General features: G+C 34.1%; 1 protein-coding gene across 3 annotated transcripts; it reads right to left on the reverse strand.

Annotated features, from left to right (window-relative positions):
* Positions 1-5,111: 5,111 nt before the first annotated feature.
* LOC144376216 (claudin-16-like) lies at positions 5,112-21,688 on the reverse strand. Of its 3 annotated transcripts, none has more exons than XM_078043081.1 (6): positions 21,573-21,688; positions 21,098-21,308; positions 11,998-12,100; positions 8,569-8,733; positions 6,075-6,266; positions 5,112-5,528 (listed from the first exon to the last, which is right to left on the reverse strand). In XM_078043081.1, exons 2-6 carry the CDS (start codon positions 21,209-21,211, stop codon positions 5,395-5,397), a joined length of 708 nt encoding a protein of 235 aa, XP_077899207.1. In that variant the 5' UTR covers positions 21,212-21,308; positions 21,573-21,688; the 3' UTR covers positions 5,112-5,394. The 3 variants fall into 3 exon arrangements, with proteins under 3 accessions (XP_077899207.1, XP_077899208.1, XP_077899206.1); XM_078043082.1 differs by lacking the exon at positions 21,573-21,688 and adding an exon at positions 21,406-21,543; XM_078043080.1 differs by lacking the exon at positions 21,573-21,688 and having other exon boundaries at positions 21,098-21,539.
* Positions 21,689-23,599: the final 1,911 nt, after the last annotated feature.

The following is a 23,599-nucleotide window of genomic DNA, read 5'->3' on the forward strand; positions in this document are numbered from 1 at the left end:
TACCTAATGCAGAGTTGTGCAAGTGAGGGAAGGCCTCCTTGAAGGGAGGCATTGTTAGAGATAGAACAGGTGTCAGGCAGAAGGATCAGGGGAGGGAACAGGTATTACAGAGGTAGAAGCAAGAGGAGACTGGGACGTTTGAGGCAGAGAAAGAAATGCACACTGGTTGGAATGTAATGACCTAGGGACAGAGTGGTTAAAGAAGAGGTAGGAGAAAGAAGTACCTGAGACTAATGCATGGTCATGCTGAATTATCACATAACAATGGAGTTACCTTATCCTAAGACAAACAAGAGGACAATCTGGTTTCGGTATTAAATAGGAAGATTGGAGGAAGTAAAAGAAGAGGCTATTGCAGTTATCCAGGAGAGAGAAGATGATGATGAGGGCTAGGATGAAGATAATGACTGGGACTAAGAAAATGACTTAAGAGGCTTTTAATGAGTTAGAAGCTGTGAGGCTTAATGTTTGCTTGGATGAGAAAATGAAGGTGGTGAGTGAGTTCAGGACAGCTCCCAGCTTTTCTTATTAAGACTAAAATGCTAGTATCTACCCCACATAATGATGTAACTATTTTTAAACGAATCAGAAACAATCCTTACAGATTTAGACATAATATTATTGTATATGACACCATCATTTTAAAAAAGGCCTCAGTGTTTTTTTCATGTTATCGCAAAAAGTAATTAAAACGATACCTTTGTAGAATAAGGGGAAAAAGCAAGATGACCTCAAAAACTCATTCTAGAAGTAAATCAATATTATTCTCTATGTCTGAATCACTAACGTAGTGATTCACATCTAAGTTTAAAAGGTTTATTTGAGGTTTAAACATTTGGGAGAAACTAACTACATTCCTGATTGTCATTGCATATCAGTGCATTGAAATTGCATTACCTTCTTTTAACTTTTTCTATATTTGGTATTTTTATATATTTTCTAATTTTTATAAAGAAAAATTGAAAATAAGTCAGTTATTTTAAAATTCACTGGTTTGAGTAATAGTTAAAATAAACCTCACAACTATTTTTTTGCAGAATCTGAACTCAGCTTTCTGTGGAAACAAACACAAAACAAACTACTGTTATTTTTAAAAGAAATTTTTGAAAGCTAATATGTCTCTCCACAGAAAGTATTAAAAGATGCTTGTCCAATATCCTGTCTTTGCAAATAAACTGGTGGCAATGAAATCATTCATTTGATTCTTAAAAATAAATTTATTCAAAACACTTAAATTTCAATTGAGCAGCAGACTTGAGTTTCAAAATAAGTAAGTGATAGACATTTCTAATACTCTTAAAATGAAACTGCTGTTCATGCTTCCAAACAAAACAAAACATTGAGTCTCTATGACTTCTGAAGCACACATCTATAACAACTTATTTTCAGAGAAATGAGCTCTGGAAAGCAAAGAAATACTTTTCAACATTGTAAATCAAGTGTGCCACAGTCTGGCTGGGCACAAAATCAGGAGCCACCACACACCTTGTAGATTCAAACAGCAACTCTTTATTCTCAAACTGTCACCGGCACTCTACACACAGGTTCTGGGCAAAATCCCCGCTTCCACTGGGCTCTGCATCCCAAATACTCTCTCAATCCCGTGAGAACTCAAGGGGAACTCAAGGAGCAGGTGCCTGGAGGCAGCAGGATACGCCCTATTCCCAGCAGGATACACCTTAAACCTGGAACCGCCCTAAACCCAAGGAGCGCCCTAAACTCGATCTGGTCCTTGAGCAAGGTCACCTTACATGCAATGTCACTGCAAATGACCTGGGTCATGCCATGCGTCATTCCTACTTGGCAATGGCTCTCAGCACAAGTGCTCTACTTCATTTTATTCTCAATGATTATCAATTATACATGCATGTGTACATTTGCATGTGTGTGTATGTAGTCAGTCAACTTCTCTTAACAATATATTTGTTTGTGAGTTATATATTCATCATTATGCTGTAATTTAGTATGCTTGAAAATTTTTAGGTTCACAGTTCCATAAACAAGAAAACTATATAATAAAGGCCATATTTAGAAAGCTATGTAGTATAGCTGTATAATACTCTTATATGCAAATTATATTTACTTAGTCTTTTTTTTAACTTAAAGATTTCTAAACTTAGGTCAGTTAATTAACTAGGGCCAAGAAAGCTGCAGAGGAATTATCTAGGACGTCGGTAAAAACTAGTTCCTGAAGTTCTGCTGTAGTATTATTTCTTAATCTCAATGCTGATTATGTAGTGTGTTGGTCCTAGATTTATCAAATTATGCATTTGAAATTTCTATAATTTTCTGTATGTATGCTAAAGCTAGCATGGAAGAAAATATAAAGGCTCATTAAAATACATAGCTTAGAAGAAAACAGGAGAATATCACTGGATAGATTTTGTTGGTTTGGTTTTAGAAATAGAATCTTGTTATGTTGCCCAGGCTGGTGTTGAATGCCTGGACTCAAGCCATCTCCCTGCCTCAGCCTCCCTTGTTGCTGAGACTACAAACCTCTGCCTTTGCACCCAGTTAAGTAGACAAAAGTTTTTAATCAGGTTACACACCAAAAAAAAAAAAAAAAGAAAGAAAACCCTAAAGAGAATAAAATAACAAACTGGACTACATTATAAACAAATCATCTTCATGAGGAAATACCATTAATTGAATGACAATGGCAAAAAGAAATATTTGAACATGAATTTTACTCAATAGGATTTGTAAGTGATGAATAAATATATAAAATATTTAAGGCTACATTTGTTTTTAGGAAGATTAAAGTGAAAGAATACAGCTTTCTACCTTTTGGTACCAGTAAAAACATCACCATCACCCACACACGTGAAAAACTAAATTTTAAGACCATACTAGGTGTTGGGAAGGCTGTGTAGCAATTGGAACTCTCATATACTACTGTGGGAGTGTAAATTGGTACAAGCACTTTAGAAAACTGTTTGGCAATATACACTCTATCTGAACATATGCATAACTGTAATGGAGCAATCCCACTTGTAGGTATACTTTGAAGAGAAGGGAGTGAGCATGTTTCTAAGATCATGTTCAAGAATGCTCATAGTGATACTATTTATTACAGGTAAAATTAGAAATAAACCAAACATCATCCCCAGGAGAATGGTGCTATATAAAATATATTTTGCATTATTTTCAATTTTTGATACATCATTAAGTTATAGTTGTTTAGAAATAAATGTTTCAGAGCTGGGATTGTGACTCTGTGGTACAGCAGTTGCCTAGCATGTATGAGGCACTGGGTTTGATTCATAGCACCACATAAACAATAAACAAATAAAAATAAAGTTATTTGGGGCTAGGGTTGTGGCTCAGTGGTAGAGTGCTTGCCTAGCAAGTGTGAGGCACTGGATATGATCCTTAGCACCACATAAAAATAACTAACTAAATAAATAAAATAAAGATATTGTGTCCATTGACAACTAAAAAAGTTTTTTTAATTATTTAAAAAATTTTAAAAAAGAAAGAAATGTTTGAAAAACTTGCCTCACACCATTGATATTCCTCTCTGGATATAAAACATTTTAATTGAGAAAAAATTCAGAAAGACCATATCTATCAATTATATCACCTCTGAGATATTTTCTCATACAAATGAAAAGTTTAAAGTGAAAAACATATATATATATATATATATATATATATATATTTATAAATATTTATTTATAAATATATATATATATTTATAATCTAATGAACTATTTAATTTTTCTGGTTTTGCTCAGAAGAATTTCAAGAAATTTGTTGGAATAAATAAAACATGACAAATAATATAACATAATATTGAAGTAGGAATAAAAATGTAAATAAAAACCAAGATTAAGGAATACAACATGTTTTAAAATCTATAGAATAAAATTCATATAACTACTATGCATAATCTATAATTTTAAATGTCAGTTACACAGTTAATATCCATATAATAATATTCAATTGTACTTAATTCTAAAGTTAGAATTGCTTCAGAGGATAATGTTAAAAAGATACTGAATGGAGTCATAACAACATTTTCAATAACATTAATATACTCACTTGGAATCTATCATCTCAAGTTTTACATAATTCTTAGCTTTCTAAATTTGAAATATTTCTTTGAGGATCTTCAGAAATTCACAAGTTAATTTCAATTTTTCCAAAGAACCAATTTCTAGTTCTGTTGATACTAAGATACTGCAAGGGTATTAATCTTTTTCATTTGTGTTACAAGGAATCAAAAAGCTGAGATGAAGTTTTCTAAACTTTTAACAAACTGTTCAATTTGAAAACCCAACATGATTACATTATAAATATGAATTAAATGCCATTAGCAATCACCATTGATATTTTAAAGTGTATATATGATCCTGTTTTCTCCAAAACCCCACTTATTTTCTAAGAAAATTGATTTTTTTAGTAAAGAGGAGGAACTTCCATTTATTTCAGTCAATATATATTTTATTTGATTTTCTCATCTATTGGATATTTTGCTTCTGGGATTAAGAAATTGTTGGTGGTGGGCATTTTGAATTGGTAAATTCCAATGTAGTTTATTTAAGAAATATATTTAGTTGATGAAGGGTTGGGGATATAGCTCAGTTGATAGAATACTTTACTAGCATGCACAGGGCTCTGGGTTCAAGTCCCAGCAACACAACACACACACACACACACACACACACACACACACACACACACACACACACGTGTGTATATTTCCATTAGTATCTGAGTGAACTCTCCTGGAGCTATAACTATTACTACCTAATAATGGCATTATATAGGCAAAGTTTGTACTGTTAAAGTAATACATGGGTTTCTTACTATGTTAATGAGGCAGAAATTCACTCCTGACTCCAGTATTAATTTAGTACATGCCTTTGACATTGAGAATGTGATGGAGGAACTTCTTATCTTTAACTCCCACTGGTGGCTGGTATATCAGATGATGCTTCTTTCTATTTTAGCTAAGTCAAAGCAATATTAAACTTTGAAATACAAGCCTAAATTCAGAAAAAAAAATTCCTTAAAGTTATCAAGTAACGCAGTCCTCCTTGAGAACACAAAATGTGACCCGAAAGACAAAGTTTGTCAGAAGTTCCAAAGATTAGAATCTCAACTACTTTTAAAGATTGCTTTATGTTTTATTATCAGCATGTGGTCATGTCTAGTAGCAATATAGAAATCAGGAACAAACATCTCCACATTCTAGAAACCTTACCTTAAAACACAGGGAAAGTGTATGGGGAGAGTAGAAAGAGAAACAGAAGTGATGGTTTGATTAAGCTAGTCATTAATTTAGTTGAATATGAAGTGTAAATAACTGTCCCAGGATTGAGCCTCTATTTTATTAATTTGAACGTATTGATTAATTAATTAAATAACACAGACTGATAATGTGGCACTTTACACTCTTGTGTCCACAGCATACACTTTGGCAGTCTCTGTCCGAGGGGCCCCATAATACTTGGCCAAGGAAGCACCTGCCATTGAATAGGGTTTCCTCATGGAATAAGGATAGTTTCTCTCAGGCCCAACATCTGTTTGAAAATGCAGAAATAAAACAGTAAGTGTGATTTGGTAAACTTTGGAAAAAGAAAAAATGATGTCATTTTATGGTTGTTCCTACCACCCCCTGCCCCCACCCCCACTCCTCACCCCCAAAGGAACAAGAATCATACTTTTTGTAGGAATCATCTAGGAATCCTAGGAAAATATAAAATTTTCATCCTGAAAGTTATTTTTAAATTTAAAATTAAGCTGAGGAATTTACTTTTTTTTCTGATGATGAAAGAAATTTTCTGTTTGAATACTGTGTTTTTTAGAAACCAAATGTACCACATCAATTTCTTTAACAATTATTTTGCTGCCTCTCAGTTCACTTTAGTATTGAAGAACATATACTCTATATTTTTGTGTTTTAGCAATAAAGCTTATGTATTGCAAGTCAATTGTCATTGAACACATGGAATTTTTAATGGTAATAGGTAAGAGTGTAAATAAGTACCACTATAAGTAAATGAGATGTATTTCTCTGGGGTTGAAAGGATAATAGTGGAGGCAAGGAAGTGTGCTATTTTATTTACCTTTAAAGAGGTATAGGCAGCAGGTGAGGACAGCTCCAGCTAAAAAGCAGCCCAGAGACCCAGCCATTCCAAGCCAACAGGACCAACCAAATTTATATTGGTTACCAAGGAATATATTGTGCAAAATCAGAGAAGAACGTTCCACATAAACATCAACAGCATACCACACAGAGCCAATGATTCCTGGAACATCTGAATGAAAGAGAATTGTAAAATAATATGGAGCATGTTACAAGTATGTCATTAAGAGTGTTCTCTTTCTTCCCTAACCCATGACTGAAGCCATACCAGCTACATAGTCAGCACCAAATGCCAACTGTGTTTAATATTTTTTGGGGGGAGAGTGGTACCAGGGATTAAACTCAGGAATACTTGACCACTGAACCACATCCCCAGTCCTATTTTGTATTTTATTTAGAGACATGGTCTCACTGAGTTGCTCAGCAGTTTCCTTTCTTTGCTGAGGCTGGCTTTGAACTCGCCATCCTCCTGCCTCAGCCTCCTGAACCGATAGGATTACAGGAATGCGCCACCGCACCCGGCAATGCCAACTGTATATGAAGTCATTTATATTGTAATTATAGTCATTGTAATGTGTTGGGGTAAAAAGAATCCAAAGTAAATATTGTCTTTATTTTTAAGTAAATTCTTATCTACCACCTCCATAACATATAAGAATAAACAAACATTACTTCCTTTAAGTAAAACTGAATTCCCACCATTTAGCCTCTCTGACAATTGTCAGGTTTGAAATGAAGCCTTCCAGGGGTCCCTTCCTTTAAAGGTGTGCAAGTTATATGTTGAGGCCTAGGTGCAAGAAAGAAAGGTATTAAGCTGAGAAACACCCTTTTTTCACTGTAAAGGGTGCTTCTAGAATTTCTAAATCTTTCCATTTTGCCCCTGAGAAGACTTATATGTTAGTTTAAATCACCATTTTTGTTTAATTCTTCTAGATGATTAATGCAAATAATTTAAGGATCAAATCATGAATATTTTTTATAACCTAAAAAAAAGAGGTACGAATAACCACACTTTTTCTATAATATTGTTACCTCTATGTCAATTTGGAAATATCTTTTTCAAACTTCAAAACAGATAATAGACTTCTAAAAATATGTGTGTATAGCATTGTTATTCTGAATAGTGGTTTCAAAGATTTAGTCATACCTGGGCATTTACTTTAGTCATTACTTCAGTAATTCCTACTGGATTTTTTTTTTCACCAACTCATTTATTTTTTTTAAATTTAGATTTGCCATGCATGGTGAGGCACAACTGTAATTCCAGACACTAGGGAGGCTGAGACAAGAGGAGCACAAACTCAAGGCCAGCTGTTGCTCAGGCTTGAATGTGCAATCCTCCTGCCTCCTGCTGTGATGTCCTAAATATCTGGGATTAAAGTCACCTGCCACTGTGCCTGGCTGAAAATTCACTATAGCAATTCAGGGTAGATATCACTATTCCAGCTTTACCCTGTTTTGCAGATATGGAAATGACATGACATGAAGATATATCTCAGGTATCTTTAGTTCCAAATTCCCTATTCATTTACTACTTCACACTACCTGCTCAGTTTCTCACATAATTGCTTGCTAAATTTTTGCTGCTACCATTTAAAATGCCCTTCTGGTTTACAGTCTTCCAGTACTTTGATTTCTTCAATAATATATCTCTTCCCAACTTGCATGAAGACCCAAAAAATACATTATGTCATGATAGAGTACTACACTTTGAATTTGAGCATAGATCTGAGTGAAATATCAATTTTGCTATGCCATTAAACACACTGTTTTTGTTTAAAGAGAGAGAGAAAGAAAATTTTATTAATATTTATTTTTTTTAGATTTTGTTGGACACAACATCTTTATTTTATTTTTATGTGGTGCTGAGGATCAAACCCAGCACCCTGCACATGCCAGGCGAGTGCACCACCGCTTGAGCCACATCCCCAGCCCCAAACACACTGCTTTAAAAGTACTTATTGACTTCTTGTTTACTATTTACATTTGATTCATTAGCTTTCAGAACTCCATTTCTTCATATGCTTGTTAAGTAAGCTAATAATACAATCTGTTTGTTTATAATCAAATGGGTTGGCATATGAAGAACATGTAACATAGGACTTGGCACAATTCATTTATTACATTAAAAAATTGGTGAGGCGTAAGTAGAAGGTGACAGCTTGGAACTTAACTTTAGGATCTAACTTTAGGAATAATTACAAAAGAAATTATTTTTAAGAAATAAAGCATTATATATCTTTTTAACTGGCTAAAATTAGTTGGGAAACTTTGGCATACCTATCTTGGAATAATAACAGAAGATTAACTATGTGATTCCAAAGGTAGGAAGCAGGGCTGGTAGGAATGCTTGCTATTCCTTCAATCTAGTAAAGCAAGCAACGTATGACCCTAAAATGAACGGCTCCAGAACAGGAAAGAAGTGCTGTCATTGGGTGAGTATCTCTACCACTGTTGCTAATCCCATCCAGTACCTGCTATTAGTAATGTTGTTCCAGCAACAAAGCAGATGCGCATTTTAACATATGGCTCATCAGGGAGGAATTTCACACAGTCAAGATCAAGGAGCAGGGTGACAAATCCAAATCCAGCTAGGATGTCTGCAGTAATCATCAATGCTCGAGTGATCACCAGCTTCACTGGATGACAGGGCACATGGTTACAGCAGTCAGAGGAAGAGACATGTTAACTCACAGAGGTACATTAAAAACAACAACAACAACATAAAAAAGCCAGACAATCATATACATTGGTACAAACCCAATGATAGAATTCAGATTTGACATTTGTATAAACTTGGCTATGAATACCCTTAATTTTTTCATAAAATTCAAAAAGAGTCTGAACTTATTGCCATTATAAATTTTTATTACTTAGTTTTGTTGGCATTTTAGCAGATTGCATCCTGGTAGATAGTGGGGACTACGAAAATGTTTTTCTTTTTGCTTCCTGCTCTAGAGTGTTATAGCCGAATGCTACATTGAAGGTAGAATATTTTCTCTGTGGCAGTCACCCAATAAATACTAGATGAATAAATTAATAAATGATCTCCATAGTTTTTGACATTTTCATGAAATATTTAAAATAATTGTTAGAATTTTTCACATGAATATAAGATAAAATATTTTAAGACTCCTGTTGACAATTCAGACTGGTGGGAACCATGAGAAGACCTTTAGAAAGCAGAATTCATTTCTGCTATTAAATAGAAGACCATCTCAGGAAGCAAGATCATGTTCTCTTTCAGCCCTTCAAATCATGTCCCTTCTTGGCCAAAACTCCACATTAACCCTTTAGTTCTGCACTGTCAAATTAGCATATTTTAAAGCTACAGGGAATAAGAATGTAGAACAGGAAAGAAAGGCTCAGGTAAATAGAAGCAGAGCAGCTGCTGTCACCTTTTGGAAAAGACTCATAAGTTCAGAATGACAGTTATGCTACTTTAACAGCAAGGAAGTTATATCACAAAGGGAGAGTTAATTACATGAAGTTGGAATTACAACCATGTTAGTGGATACACAAGGGTAACAAAATTTATTCCTTTCACAGTAATTATATTTTATTTTCATAGTGATCTGAGGTATGCTTGTCTTTTAAATATTTTCTTCTCAATGATGAGGTAAAGTAGTTATTTGTTGCTTGCAAGAAATGCAGCCATTTTTTTCTTATTTAAAATGAGAAAATATCTCTGTATATGAGAAAAGAAGTCAAAGCATAAAATCCTCCTTTACCTTATTTGTAGGAGAACATACTATATATGCTTATCTCATTAATATGTATGAATATACATTTGTTTTTAGAATTTAATTTGAAATATCTCAAAAGTTGGCATTATTTCAAAAAAATTAAATATTCCAAATCTGAGGCTCATTTTTCTAGAAATTGAGGGAAAAGAAAAATATAAAACTAAATAAATGATATCAGGTTTTTTCTTTTTCTTTCTTTTTCTTTTTCTTTTTTTTTCAGCATATCCTATTTATTTCAAATGGCATGTACAAGTGGTCTCTCATTCAGTGTTCCAGGCCAAGGAGTATTTTGAGGGCCTCCTTTGACATTGTCTCATTCCACTTTTCAGCCTGGGACTACCTAGGGCCAGTAGCAACATTGGGATGGGGTGGTCTGCACTCATGCAGATCCTCATGGGCTCTAATTTCTTCTTCCCACCCTTTTCCCTACATGTAGGGTCTCCTTGGAGCTCCAAGACTCCTGCCAATGGGGTAGCCCATTGGTTAAATGGTCAGCTTGGTTCCAGAAGGGCAGCCCTGCAAGCAAATTACTCATGCAAGCAGATGAGGAATGTTTTTGGTATCATGTGGGACTCAGCTATCAGAATGGAGCTAAAATGTCAATTTGTGCATGGAGAAGCATCTCAAATTATCTTTATCAATAGGAGCTCTGCGAAACACCTAGGGTCAGACACAGTAGGAAGGCAATGGAAAGTTACAACTGTGGTTGTATAATAATAGCAAAACTAAAAATGAAATTTTACTTCCTCATAGGAAACATCCTAATGTACAGGGTTTTGATATGTTATTCTTCTAGAATAGATTTTCATCCTTATTGTCTTTAAACATATGAAAGAAATTTTTTAAAGGACTGGACCTGTATATCCTTATTTTTTTCATAAAATTCAAAAGTAGTCTGGGTCTTTATTATTTGAAAATAATAAGAACAAAAGGAAACATGTGAGATGGAATAATCAAAATATTTAAGAGGAACATATTTGTAAGCAGAGGTTTTCTCTGTATAGTGAGCTTACAGTAATTTTTTTTTCTTTTGAATAAATGTACATAATAGTTCTTCAATTTTTGAACTGTTTAATCATTTGTTTTTCCTCTCAGCTCTGGCTATGTACTGAGTGCCCAACATGACTTTCCATTCCCATTCTCCAAATCATGCTTCTTTATAGGTAGTATGGGGAGGGGAAAATGGAAAGAATTAAAAAGACTTTTAAACAAAAAATTAGTAAAAATTGCTTTAACATTCTGCATTATGTTAAAAATGTTTCAGGGACGTAACTCCTAAATAGCAGGTAAAGAGCTCTAAGTGCTTTTCCTTGGACTGAAACAGCTGTCCAGGGGAAATGTCACATTCCAAGACTCGACTTCTCATTCATCTTAAGAAAAGAAGTTGCCATGTGGCGCCATCATCCACCATTTGCTTTGAATGGGACTAAAACCACTTTGCTTTAATAGCAGAACTGGTATTTCTTGGCACAGCTCAATGTCTTAAATAATAGAGAAGGATTGAAAGAATCAACAATAAGATTTTATAATTTAAAAGATCTCCTTATTTATAGTAACATGGGCCTTGCTAATACCCAACTAGGATTTAAAGCTGAAAGTAAAGAAGTTGAAGACACTGGCTCTCATGTGCTGCCAGCAATGTGCCACTGGTGTTGATTTTTTATCCTCTGATCCCTACATTCTGTGTGTCTGCCTTAGACTATCTACCTCCTCCCGTCTCTGCCTCTCTATCTCCACTTCTGTCTTAGCAAATCTGATTAAAATAAATGCAAACTTCCTATTTGAAAAAAAAATGTCCTCGCTGAAAAGACATTTCTGAAATGTTATTCATCTAACTTGTCAATTCTAATCATAAAAACACAGTACAAAAAGACTCATTTCAATTAAAAAAGCATTTACTACAAGCCTACTGGATATGAGGCACTGTAATAGCAGAGATGATATTTTACACTCAAGGAATTTACAAATATATGGGAAAATACAAAATGTGCTAAAATGTGTTTCAATACCCATTTCAGAAATAAAAGTATTTCTAATAGAAACATCTCAACTGAACAGGACTTTAGTACTACAGAAATCAAAACAGGCAGTGAATATGGGAGCTCCATTTCCCATGGCATTCCTTTGTTGGCAAGCAGGGAATCAAGGCTTACATACAGGGGTGCTCTGCACATATAGAGTCATACTCATCACAGGTGCGAATCCCGTCAAAGGCATTTGTGACACACTCCCACCAGAGGCCTCGGCACTTTGTGCTCACCTGGATATTGGAGAAGATACCTTATGAAATGAGGCAGACACCCTTCACTTTCACTTCATCAGAGAAAGAGACTCCCCTGGTGTTGTGTCTGAGAGCAAGGCACTGCGGTCGTGAAGGTGATCAGAATTTCATTTACTGCAAACAATGCATTTTGGAATATCTTCTCTTAAGTACTGACAGTGAAAAGCTTTCTGAACCAGGAAATGAAACCACTTCCTGATTGAGGTGGTGTGAACAAATAAGTCATGGCTCAGGGGGACGAAATCAGAACTAAATGTATTCAAGTATCTATGGCTACTTCCATCACTGAGTCATGGCTTCACATGGAGAAAATACATCCCACTTCCCTGTGCTGACATTTGCTAATAAAAAAAAAATATACAATCATAGGTGATAACTGTTTATGTCTGGAGTCTATGAGAAACAAACATTAATTTTTCTTCATTATGAAATGAACAGTGAGTTTCATGAAAAAAAAGGTGTTATAATTTTATGAGGTTCATAAATTTAAAATTAGCAAAGAAAGCCAATAGATGAAAAGACACAAATAAACAACTGAAAGCTCCAAGTCATTTTCCTCTCTTTTCTACTGGCATATTATAAATATTTGAGCTGCGATGTGTATATAAACAAACTGATCATTAAGTTCATCCCATTTGACAGCAGTAAACCATTTTTAGTTGGAAGTGATGTGCCGATGACACAAGTACACTTAGAGCTAAAGGGTACCAGTGCTCTGAATTTTCCCATCCTTAATCCATAAGGAAAGGGGCATAACAACATTTTGCTTTACAAAAGGGAATCAAATATTAAGAATCCCATGAACCAGGAAACTCTCAGCTCAAGTTCTGCTTTGAAATTCTGTTTAGGGCCAAATAAAACTATCCAGTTTACAACTCGATCACAATTTTGAATGTGGTACCTCTACTATTGCTTTACTTAAAAAATACTTAGAATTGATAATAATGGTTATGCATTGTTGTATACTTTGCAACAGTTATTATTTAAGCACATTATTGATTCATTTATTCCTTTAAGTACCTCAGGAGACACTATTATCACCCATTTTATAAATAAGGACTGGAGACACAAGAATAGTCTGTAAATGAAGGATGAGAGAACTTACATATGTGTGTGTGTGTTCTTAAGCACCATGCTGTATTTAAGGCTCATTTAAAAAAAGAAACCCCAAATCTGTTTCAGGATAAAGTATTCCAGAATTGGATACTGGAAGATAGCTTTGGATGGAATAAGCTCTAACTTGAATCTCATGCCCACAGCTGTTATTCTTCAAAACCTCACTTTGGCTTGCTGTTTCTAAGGTTAAATCTGGAAGTAATGTTCACGATTTTATGGAAGGTTATCTGACAGGGAGAAACACAGAGTCCAAAAAATCTGATGCAGAAAATCCATCTTGTGAAATCTAACACATTGATTTCTAAAGAAGATGTGAACATCTAAATTTACATATGTACAAACCTTAAATATAAAAAGACTTTTAATAACTGTTATAACCATAGGCATGATCTTACTTTTTTGAATTTCAATTTCCTTATCTGTATAAGGCAGATAATGAGATGGTGGTTGTAAGTATTCAAAATCTGTAAATACATACACAATGGAAATTATTTATTCCATAAAGTAAAATAGCAGTAAAGCACTCAGACCTCACAATGACTTACATAGTGGTTGTGCTCAGCCTTACAAACAATAATGAAAGTGAGAGAGGTGAATAGGATGGGAAAATGGTGATCCTCAAAAAGACATGTCCACATCCTAATACCTAGAACCTATGAATATGACTATTTGGCAAAAGGGTATATGCAGATATAATTGAGGATTTTGAGGTGAGGAGATCATGCAGATAGGTTCTAAACTACTGACAAGAATCCTTATAAAATACACATAAAGGAGAGACAGAGACAGAAGAGAAAGAGTCATTGTGACCACAGACACAGTTTGGAGATATCCAACCACAAGCCCAAGGAATGCCAACAGCTGCTAGAAGCTGGAGGAAAGGGGAGCAAATTCTCCTGGGGAAGCTTCAGAGACACTGTAGTATTCCCAACACTTATTCCAAACTTCTGATCTCTGGAAGTGTGAGAGAAAGAGTTTTTTTTTAATTAATACATCAGTTGATGGTCATTTGTTACAGCAGCATGAGGACACTAATACAGTAGACTTGGTATGTACTGAACTCTTACACCATAAAAGAAATCAGATCAGGGGGGATGGGGTTATGGCTCAGCTGTAGAGCGCTCACCTCACACATGCAAGTCCCTGGGTTCGATCCTTAGCACCACATAAAAATAAATAAATAAAATAAAATAAAGTTATTGTGTACAACTATGAAAAAATTAAAAAGAAATCAGATCTATGCATAGCCTACTTTCTCTGAAATCTCTCAGTTAATAAACACACAGGATCCAGTTTCCAAACTTATGATATATCATGTGGACATGAAGCCACTGCTCTATAATCAGATGATTGTCCACATTTTTCTACTGTCTAAGTCATTCACCAAAATATTACTGATACATATGGTCATTCCTGTTATATATGATATTATTTAGAAAATGGTCTGACATGTATATGCACAAATTCTTATTTTATTTAAGAAGACTCTTTCTGCATTGCCAAAATAATCCAGTACTGGTGTCAGTTTCAAGGCTATTGATCATTTACCTGCAATGACCATATTTAGAAAAGCAATGAGCTCATTAGAGGAAACATGGAATCCAATTTCATTAGGTATTAATGCTCAGGGGCAAACTATTAAATTGCTTGGTATTCACACTCAGTTAAGGTACGTGAGAATAGTGACTGTAATTAACTAAACTTCTGTGTTAATATAGCACTTACTGGAGACACCCTTAAAGGTGCCTTTGTGCTCAAAACACAAGGTTAAAAGATTTTGTGTTATTTATCATATTTGGGAAAGTCCTCTTCATTGCAATACATAGTCTTTGTCTAACCCAACCTTCTGTTATAAAATGGCTTATTAGGAATTTTTTAAAAAGGAAGCAAATGTTAAGTTCTTTCAAGTTTTAAGACAATTTTTTAAAAAAAAATGCTCTGATACTTATATTATTATAGCTGATATTTCTGAAAAGAGCAAAAAAATGCAAAATCTCGAGCAGTCATTTTATCCCACAGCATCAGTGAAAATACAGTATTTCAAACTTGAGCTATCTCCTTATTAGATGCCATTTCAATGTATAAATAACATAGAAAACAATGCTAAAATCCAGGTATGATAGTGAATGCTTGTAATCCCAGGGATTTGGGAGGAAAAGGCAGGAGGATCCCAAAGCCAGCCTGAGCAACTTAGTGAGACACTAAGCAATTTAGTGAAACCCTGTCTCAAAATATAAATAAATAAATAGATAGATAGATAGATAGATAGATAGATAGATAGATAGATAGATAGATAGATAGATAGATAAATAAAAGGGCTAGGGATGTGGCTCAGTGGTTAAGCACCCCTGGGTTCAAGCTTCATTACCAGAAAATAAAATAAAATAAGAAAAGAAAAGGAAAACAACGCTTAAAGAGTTTGTATGCTATTTCAATGAATATCTACCATCACTCCTGAAAGTGAGTGAGAAGTGGATTATCTCCTAAATAAGGACAGGAATGACAGTGAAGTCAAAGACACAAATATGAAGCCAATATAAATTAAATGAAAGTTAAGATGCATATGTGTGAATTAGAAAAATATTGACAGCTTTGTTTCTTCAACAAACATCTGTTAAGAACCTATTATATACTGAGAAGGAGACCCTGTAGGATCCTTGAAGCAAAGAGCCACATTTGTCTTAGTTGTTGCTGTATCCCATGTACTTGACATGCTGGCACAAAACAAGCATTCAGTGAAAATTTTGGAAAATAGAGCTGCACTAAATGCACACACAAAAAACAATGCAATATCAAAAGTGTTCTTAATTGCTTGCAGATGGTTAAAAGGAGAGCTTTTACAGAACACTCCAGTTTTCCAGCTTCTTTTGAAAACTTGGTTGTGATGGTGTCCTGAAGTATTCAGTTGCACAAAGTAATAATTAGCAAGAGTGGATAAAGTAGTTGTTCCCAAGTAGGTGGGTCTTGTCTTCTGGGGGCTCCTAAAATTCCTACACAGTCTGCCTCACTCATATATGTTGGCTACCTCGTTCCTCAAGGCAATTGAATTTTCCCCAGATGCTGTACACTAATAATGAACTGTCAGACTTCTACCTAAAATTTTAGTCCCAATTCAAATACACCCCTTCTTCCAAAAGGCCTTCCATGCCCTCTTTCACTGGAATTAATCTATTTGCTTAAAAATAGATTTCCTTAAAAATAAAAAAAATTAAACTAAACCCTGGGTTTCCATAGTAATTTCTCCATATTTATAGAACACTTTCAATATTGCATTATTTTTTGTAAGTACATTTTGTGCAGCTCTGTTTTCCAAATTATATTCACTTGTTATGTCACAGTCAACATGCTAAGTATATGGGATACAGCAACAACTAAGACAAACATGGCTCCTTGCTTCAAGGATCCTACAAGGCCTGCTTCATGATATATAATAGGTTCTTAAAAGATGTTTGTTGAAGAAACAAAGCTGTCAATATTTTTCTAATTCACATATATACATCTTAACTTTCATGTGAACTTTGTAGAAAATGGTCACTGTATGCATAATTTCTCCTTCATATGTCCTTTTAACTTTACTAAATAAACTAGAAAACTAAATCTAGGAGCCAAAATAACAATTACTTTGGAGAGTTTACACTGATTTAATGTTCTTGGACCCTATCTGATCTGCTGGCTCTAGAAAGTGTTTACTAAGAACTAGGGATGAACAGGATGCATTTAGGAAATCATGTTCATGATGACTCTTCCCAGTTGAGTTATAATGCCATAAATTCATTCTTTAATTTGGGATATCCTATTCTGAACTCTGTAATAGTCTCCTATTAAGACTTTGTTGTCCTGTGGAACTGGAGATCATTATGTTAAGTGCAATATGCCAGGCATACAAAGACAAGTGCTTCATGATTTCAAGAGACAAGTTCTCTTTTCTTTTCTCACTCATGTGTGGAATCTAAAAAGTTAACTCCACAGAAGTTGAGAGTAGAATGGTGAATACCAGAGGTCGGGAGAAGCAGATGTGAGGAAGGGATGAGTAAAGTTCATCAGCAAGTATAAGTTAGAGGTGCTTAGCAGCAAGACATTCTGGCATGCTATTGCACCCAGGGGTGACTATAGATAACAATAATGGACTATATACTTCAAATTTCCAGAATAAAAGATTTTGAATCACCACAAAGAACTGATAAATGTTTGGGATAGATATGTTCAGGCTGATCTAATCATCACACATATATACATATATCCAAACATCATATGATGCTCCATAAATATGTACAATTTTATGCTTTTGCATATCAGTTTAAAATATTATTTAAATTTAAATAAAAACAGCTTTTCTATTCCATTTTTTCAGTTTTTCTTTTCTTATCATTCCTACACTATAAACAGCAACACAACATTTTGTCTGCTTTGTCTTTTTTATATACTTTTCAGAATTAGCCACTCTTCTGTAGTTACATACAAATCTCTTCTGTTGTTACATAGAAGAGTTTATGTATACACATATGTATATATAATTATAAAAAATAGGCAGTGAATATCTATTTTTGTTTATCACTATCAAAATTTTTTTTCATCAAAATGCATTAAGTTATACATGTATAGACATAAATAATTTACAAAAAACAATTGTAATAAGCCATTAAGATATATTATTTTAAAAACTACTTTGCCTATGACTAGTAGTACTTGTAATTTTTATACAAATTTACTTTACTTTTACTAATATATTTTAACATTGAAGATGCAACTGACCTACATTCAATACTTACTTAGTTATATTTATTAAGATGAAAAGCTTTAGTAATATTTGTCTAAATAAGATGTTTTACCACTGAAAATGGAAATGTCTTTAATTTTAATATAAAATATGCTTGAATTTTTAAGCCAGGATTCTGAAATCATTTACTTTTGCATTCTATTTTATAGTTTTTACTATACTACATGGTGCAAAATAACTCAAGAAGACTTAATAAGGCTGAGGGATGAAGACTAAAATAATCATGGTAGATATTGCCTTGTATTTATAAGATATGAAAGAAAGTCATGTGTTCATTTGTAAGAGTCTGTTTGCTTTAGTTCTGCTTGTTTTTGCAAAATGATGGCTAAAGGCATTAACAATAAAAAAATATATAATTGAAACTTAATTTGCAAAATATAATTTTTATGGTCTTTGAGGTTGTATAACCTGATTTACATATATGGACTATCTGAATACTTAAATTTTATTTATTTATTTAAGTTATATACATCAAAATGCTTAGTATGGCCTCACAACTTGCAATAATAACTTCCAAATTACAGAGATCATAGTTTATATTGAATAAATGAACTCAGAATATTAATTTCCCTTCCTTTTTAAAGTTCTCTCTCTATTAAAATCATCAAGTAGAAGAACATTAATATCTAGATAAAATACAGTTTTCACCAACCTTATTAGACATCTCAGGGGATTAGATTTTTATTCCTATCTTATTAAAAATATGAGCCAAATACATATGTATTTGGAAAATTAGATTGGAGCAAGATATAAGATCTTGCTCTTCTTTAAAAAAAAATGGCTGTTTCTCTACAGAGATACTTCTAATTTAGGATTTAATGTGAGATTTTCAAAGATCATCTCATATTATATTTTATTCATTTATTCATTTTTTTCAACAATATGCCAAGTGTCAATTGTTCCAGTAATTCATAGGTGCAAATGCACCATAAGCTTCTATAAGACGGACATTAGTACAAGGTGCTGAGAAAATCATGAACTGAGTTAGAGAATATTTGTGTCTCTAACATCTGCTGGATAAGTTTGAAATCAATTGGAAAGTAAGTATGTATATAATCAGAGCACATACTTTGTATAATAATTTTAATATGTAATTCATGTCTGAAAGAATTATAACATCATTAATACAAATAGAAATCCTAGAAGAGAATCTGATTATGAGGGTAAAATAAATTTCAATGTGATCAACCTTCTTTTGAAGTAATAAAATTTTAATCATAGCAGTGTTTGGTGTATAACAGTTTCATAGAAAATAATTAGCAAAAAAAAATTAAAAAGGGAATCATCTTGTACAAACACTTTTTTCTTTCTGATAATGGTGAAACCAGGAAAAATGTGATAGAAGTATTTTTTATTTCAGTGTAAATAATTAATAATTACATACCTTGTAATATGGCTAAATGTTAACAACAACTCTTTATTTCCTTTATTAAATGTGAATATTTAATAGACAATCTTTGCTATCGGACTCCATGATCTGTAATATTACCATGGTTAGATAATGAAGAAAGAGCCAAAAATAAGAGAAGCAAACAACAGCCCAGAGAAATACACAAGATTTCTTCACAAGATCAATAGGGAAATAGGACTAGTATTTAAATCTCATCTCTCTCTGTTCAGTGAATATTATACAAAATGTCATCTCCTCCTCCAGAACAAAAACAAAACAATGAACCACAAATCAATCATAATACAGCCAACATGTATTGGCTGATTATAGTTTCCTGGTGATGTGATAAATGCTTTAGATATACAAGCTTACTTAATCTTCATGAGCAATTTATGATGTGTATTATCATTTTCACTTTGCAGAAGAGGAAATCTGGTTTGCTGCAAATTAAAAATCACACAGTAAAAATCCCATTGAGGTGGGGTTTAACCTCAGTCCCCTCCAGTGTCAAGCCTAACCCTGCATTCTTACCCACTGTAGAGAACTGTCTTCCTTCAGCCCAGGTGTCCATCAACAGATGTATAGATAAAGAAAATGTAGTATATATAACAATGAAGTTTTATTCAGCTATAAAGAATAATGAAATTATGGCTTTTGTAGGAAAATGGATGGAACTAGAGATCATTATGTTAATGGAAATAAGTCAAGTTCAGAAGGTTAAGGGTTGTATGTTTTCTCTTGTATTCAGAAGCTAGAGTGGAAAAAGGAAAACAAAGGTGGAGGTAGCTCTCCTTAAAACGGGGAGATCAGTACATAAACAGGACCAAGGAATAGAAGGTAGGGAGAGAGCAGGGGAATGCTAGAGAGTGATATTGGGCAAATGACATTGTCATATTTTGTTTTTGTACAAATATGTAACAAATCCCATGAATACGTACAACTATAATACACCAATAAAAAGTGTGGAAAATAATTGCACACACATACACACACACAAAAAAAAAATGTGTTCCTGCCTCCAGATGTTATATGATAAACTATACCAGAAAAAAGCCGGCATGATCTAGGAATATTTCTCATGATGCTTTTGGTATTGCAACAAATTTTCCCCCACTTATACTCTAAGTGAGTGACTCAACCTCCCCTCCAATTGTTCCAAAGTGGTAAGGTAGATCCAACATTGAAGCTTCTCTCTTTATCACCTCTTTTCCACATGCAGTCAATTTTCAATTCCACCAATATGAGCTTTCTTAGAGTTTCTCATATCTTTACATATCTTTTTGTGCCTGTCACTATTATAGTTCAGACCATCATTGTTTTTTCTACTGATCTGCAGCAAAATTTTCCTAGTCTCCTCATATTTCACTTAATTGGTTCCAATCATTACTCACAAATAAAAGCATGATTTATCTCTATAAAGGGCACCTACACATTTGCTGACAGTGAAACACCCTTGTCTGTAGAATAAGATCTATAGTTTACACGACACATACAGCCCTTGATGACCCAGACCCTGTATTTTCCACTCTTATCATGCTGAAATACGTACAATCACAAACATACAGAGCTTTTGTATTTGGATCTCTGTGCATACCATTTGTTTGGACTGGAAGTGTACTGAGGTTTACATATGGCAGTGGGGCTGGGAGGAAATTTACAATGTGGGTCAAAAAAGAAGGTGCAGACTTCTTACCTCCAGAGAGTCATCAGCATTCACCATCCAACAGTCTGTCCAGGTGGCCACAATCAAAAATCCAGTGGAGAAAAAGGCAAAGAAACAGGCGACATACTGAAGAAGATCCTTCATGGTGGTGAATAGTCTATCCAGAAGGGACACATGGTCAGATGCCAGCTTTGGGCCTACTCAGGTGGCTGGATTGCTGTTGGCCTTCTGCTTCTGGTACCTGTAGATGAGAAAATGCAGGTCTCTTACTTTTCTTCACACCCCACTGCAGGTGCCTTAAGTTTCATTAAGAATAATAGAAACAGGCTGTAACTGACAGAGGGGTCCTGGAGGTTATAATCCAAAGCAAACAGCCTCCAATCACAAGCCAGGTCAGAAAAAGGACTGTGTACATTTTGGATTGGGGAGAGAGGGAGCCCTGGTAACATTCCTGCCCAGACTGCTCTGATGCAAAAGGATGGTCAACAGAGGCATGTGTCAGTACCAAGATGGAGGAAAGGAGGCAGGTCCCACCCCATACTGGAGCCTGTAAATTGATCTTTCTCAGGACCTTCAGGGAAAGTGAGCTATTCTCCTCCCCCTTAGAAGAAGGCTTCACAGTTGACCTAGTGCTATTTTATTGTTAGGACTATTTTAATATTCGCTAACTCCCTTAGACAGGACCCAGGTGAAATTATGCTAAACAAGTGCTTGCTCAAGGGAGTTTGCATTCCAAAGTGTTGAGCAGAAAAGCCCCAGGAAGGATTTCTAGCTCCTGGGTAGCAAGCAAAGAAAGGATCCCTACCTTTTAGCATCAGAAACTGGGGGAAAAATGTGCATATAAAATACTTAAATTTTTAATTGACACATAATATTTATGTGTATTTATGGAGTGCAATATGAGTTACTTCCAGATGTTTTATAAATTAAAGGGGAAAAACACACACATGGGGAAGAAACAAAACAAAAAGTAAAATAAAACATAAAATTAGTTTTTTTAATACAATCAACTTGCAACAAGTAAAAAATGCAATATTTTTTACAATGCTTGCTTAATATAAAGTATGCTCTTTTTTGTTTTTTAAACTTTATTTTTTTAATTTGTTATATATGACAACAGAATGCATTACAATACATATTACACATATAGAGCACAATTTTTCATATCTCTAGTTGTACACAAAGTAGAGTCACAGCCTTTGTGTCTTCATACATGTACTTAGGGTAATGATGACCATCACATTCCACCGTTTTTCCTACCCCTATACCCCTCCTTTCCACTCCCTTCCCATTTCCCCTTTGCCCTATCTAGAGTTCATTTAATCCTCCCATACCACCTCTAGCATATTATAAATCCACATCTTTATGCAGGCATGTGTGTATGTGTGTGGGGGTGTATTTTCAATGGTTTACTGTTTCCTTAATTTTTAAACATGTTAGTGAAGCTATTCTAAATGATTTACAAACGTGATATCATTTAATCTTCATAAGCATCTTATGAAGAGAGATTAATCCCTTCATTTTACAGAAATTGCATCCCCAAAGCTCTCTGCTACAGTTTCAGAGCAAGATTATACTCTCAGAGCTTTCTGGATTAAAGTGTTCATTTATAAATTATTACAGTCATTACGGAAACAATATGAGGTTCCTCAAAAAAATAAAAATAGACCTATATATTCCAGTTATCTCAGTACTGGATATATATATATATATATATATATATATATATATATATATATATATATATATATATATATATCTCCAGGGGAAACTGAATCAGTAGGCACACACCCTTATCTATTAGGTCTCTACTCACTAGAGCCAAGAAATGGAAACAATGTACAAGTCTGTCAGCTGATGAATGGATAAGATGTGAAACTTGTACACAAAGACATACTAGTCTGCAATAGAATCACAACATCCTGTCATTTGCAGCAACATACATGAAACTGGAGACCATTGTGTTAAGTGAAATAAACCAGGCACAGAAAGATAAATACCCCATGATCTCACTTCACATGTTTTAATGGAACCTAAAAGATGTTGACCTTGAAGAAGTATAAAGTAGAATGTTGGTTACCAGGGACAGGGAAATGTACAGGAGGATTAGGGCGAGTTTAGATAATGAGTACAAGTGACAAATGGTAGGAATAAGTTCTAGTATCCTATTGCACCACAGGGTAGCTGTAGTTAACAATATAGTATGTATTTCCAAAGAGCTAGCAGAGAGGGTTTTGAATATCCTTTTGATCTGATGAATAGGCCTTTAAAATGACCATTACTTTTCCTCTTTGTGGGTTAATATATAATGCTGTTGTGCTATGAGAGTCTTTGTTGATTTTATTAATTCTATTCTTTCACCAAAGATATTTGACTTTTCTATAATTCAGGCTTTCCCTCACTCCTCATATCTTTTTGAAGTTAGTAATCTGCTTGATATGTAGAATTGTGGTAAAGTTTATATGTTGGCTGCATATGTTCTTTTTATTCATGAATCTGTTCCTTAGAAACTTTTCAAAATCGGCTATTTTT

The sequence above is a fragment of the Ictidomys tridecemlineatus genome, chromosome 3 (genome assembly GCF_052094955.1).
Source record: "Ictidomys tridecemlineatus isolate mIctTri1 chromosome 3, mIctTri1.hap1, whole genome shotgun sequence".
Taxonomy (NCBI): domain Eukaryota; kingdom Metazoa; phylum Chordata; class Mammalia; order Rodentia; family Sciuridae; genus Ictidomys; species Ictidomys tridecemlineatus.

Bases quoted from the DNA above. Each gene is read 5' to 3' on its own strand.
- LOC144376216 (XM_078043081.1), bottom strand. From the start codon at position 21,211: ATGAAGGATCTTCTTCAGTATGTCGCCTGTTTCTTTGCCTTTTTCTCC. The intron at 8,734-11,997 runs GTATGTAAGCCT...CCTGTCATCCAG, and splicing joins TATATGTGCAGAGCACCCCT to TGAAGCTGGTGATCACTCGA. The intron at 6,267-8,568 runs GTACTGGATGGG...TCTTTCATTCAG, and splicing joins AACAACATTACTAATAGCAG to ATGTTCCAGGAATCATTGGC.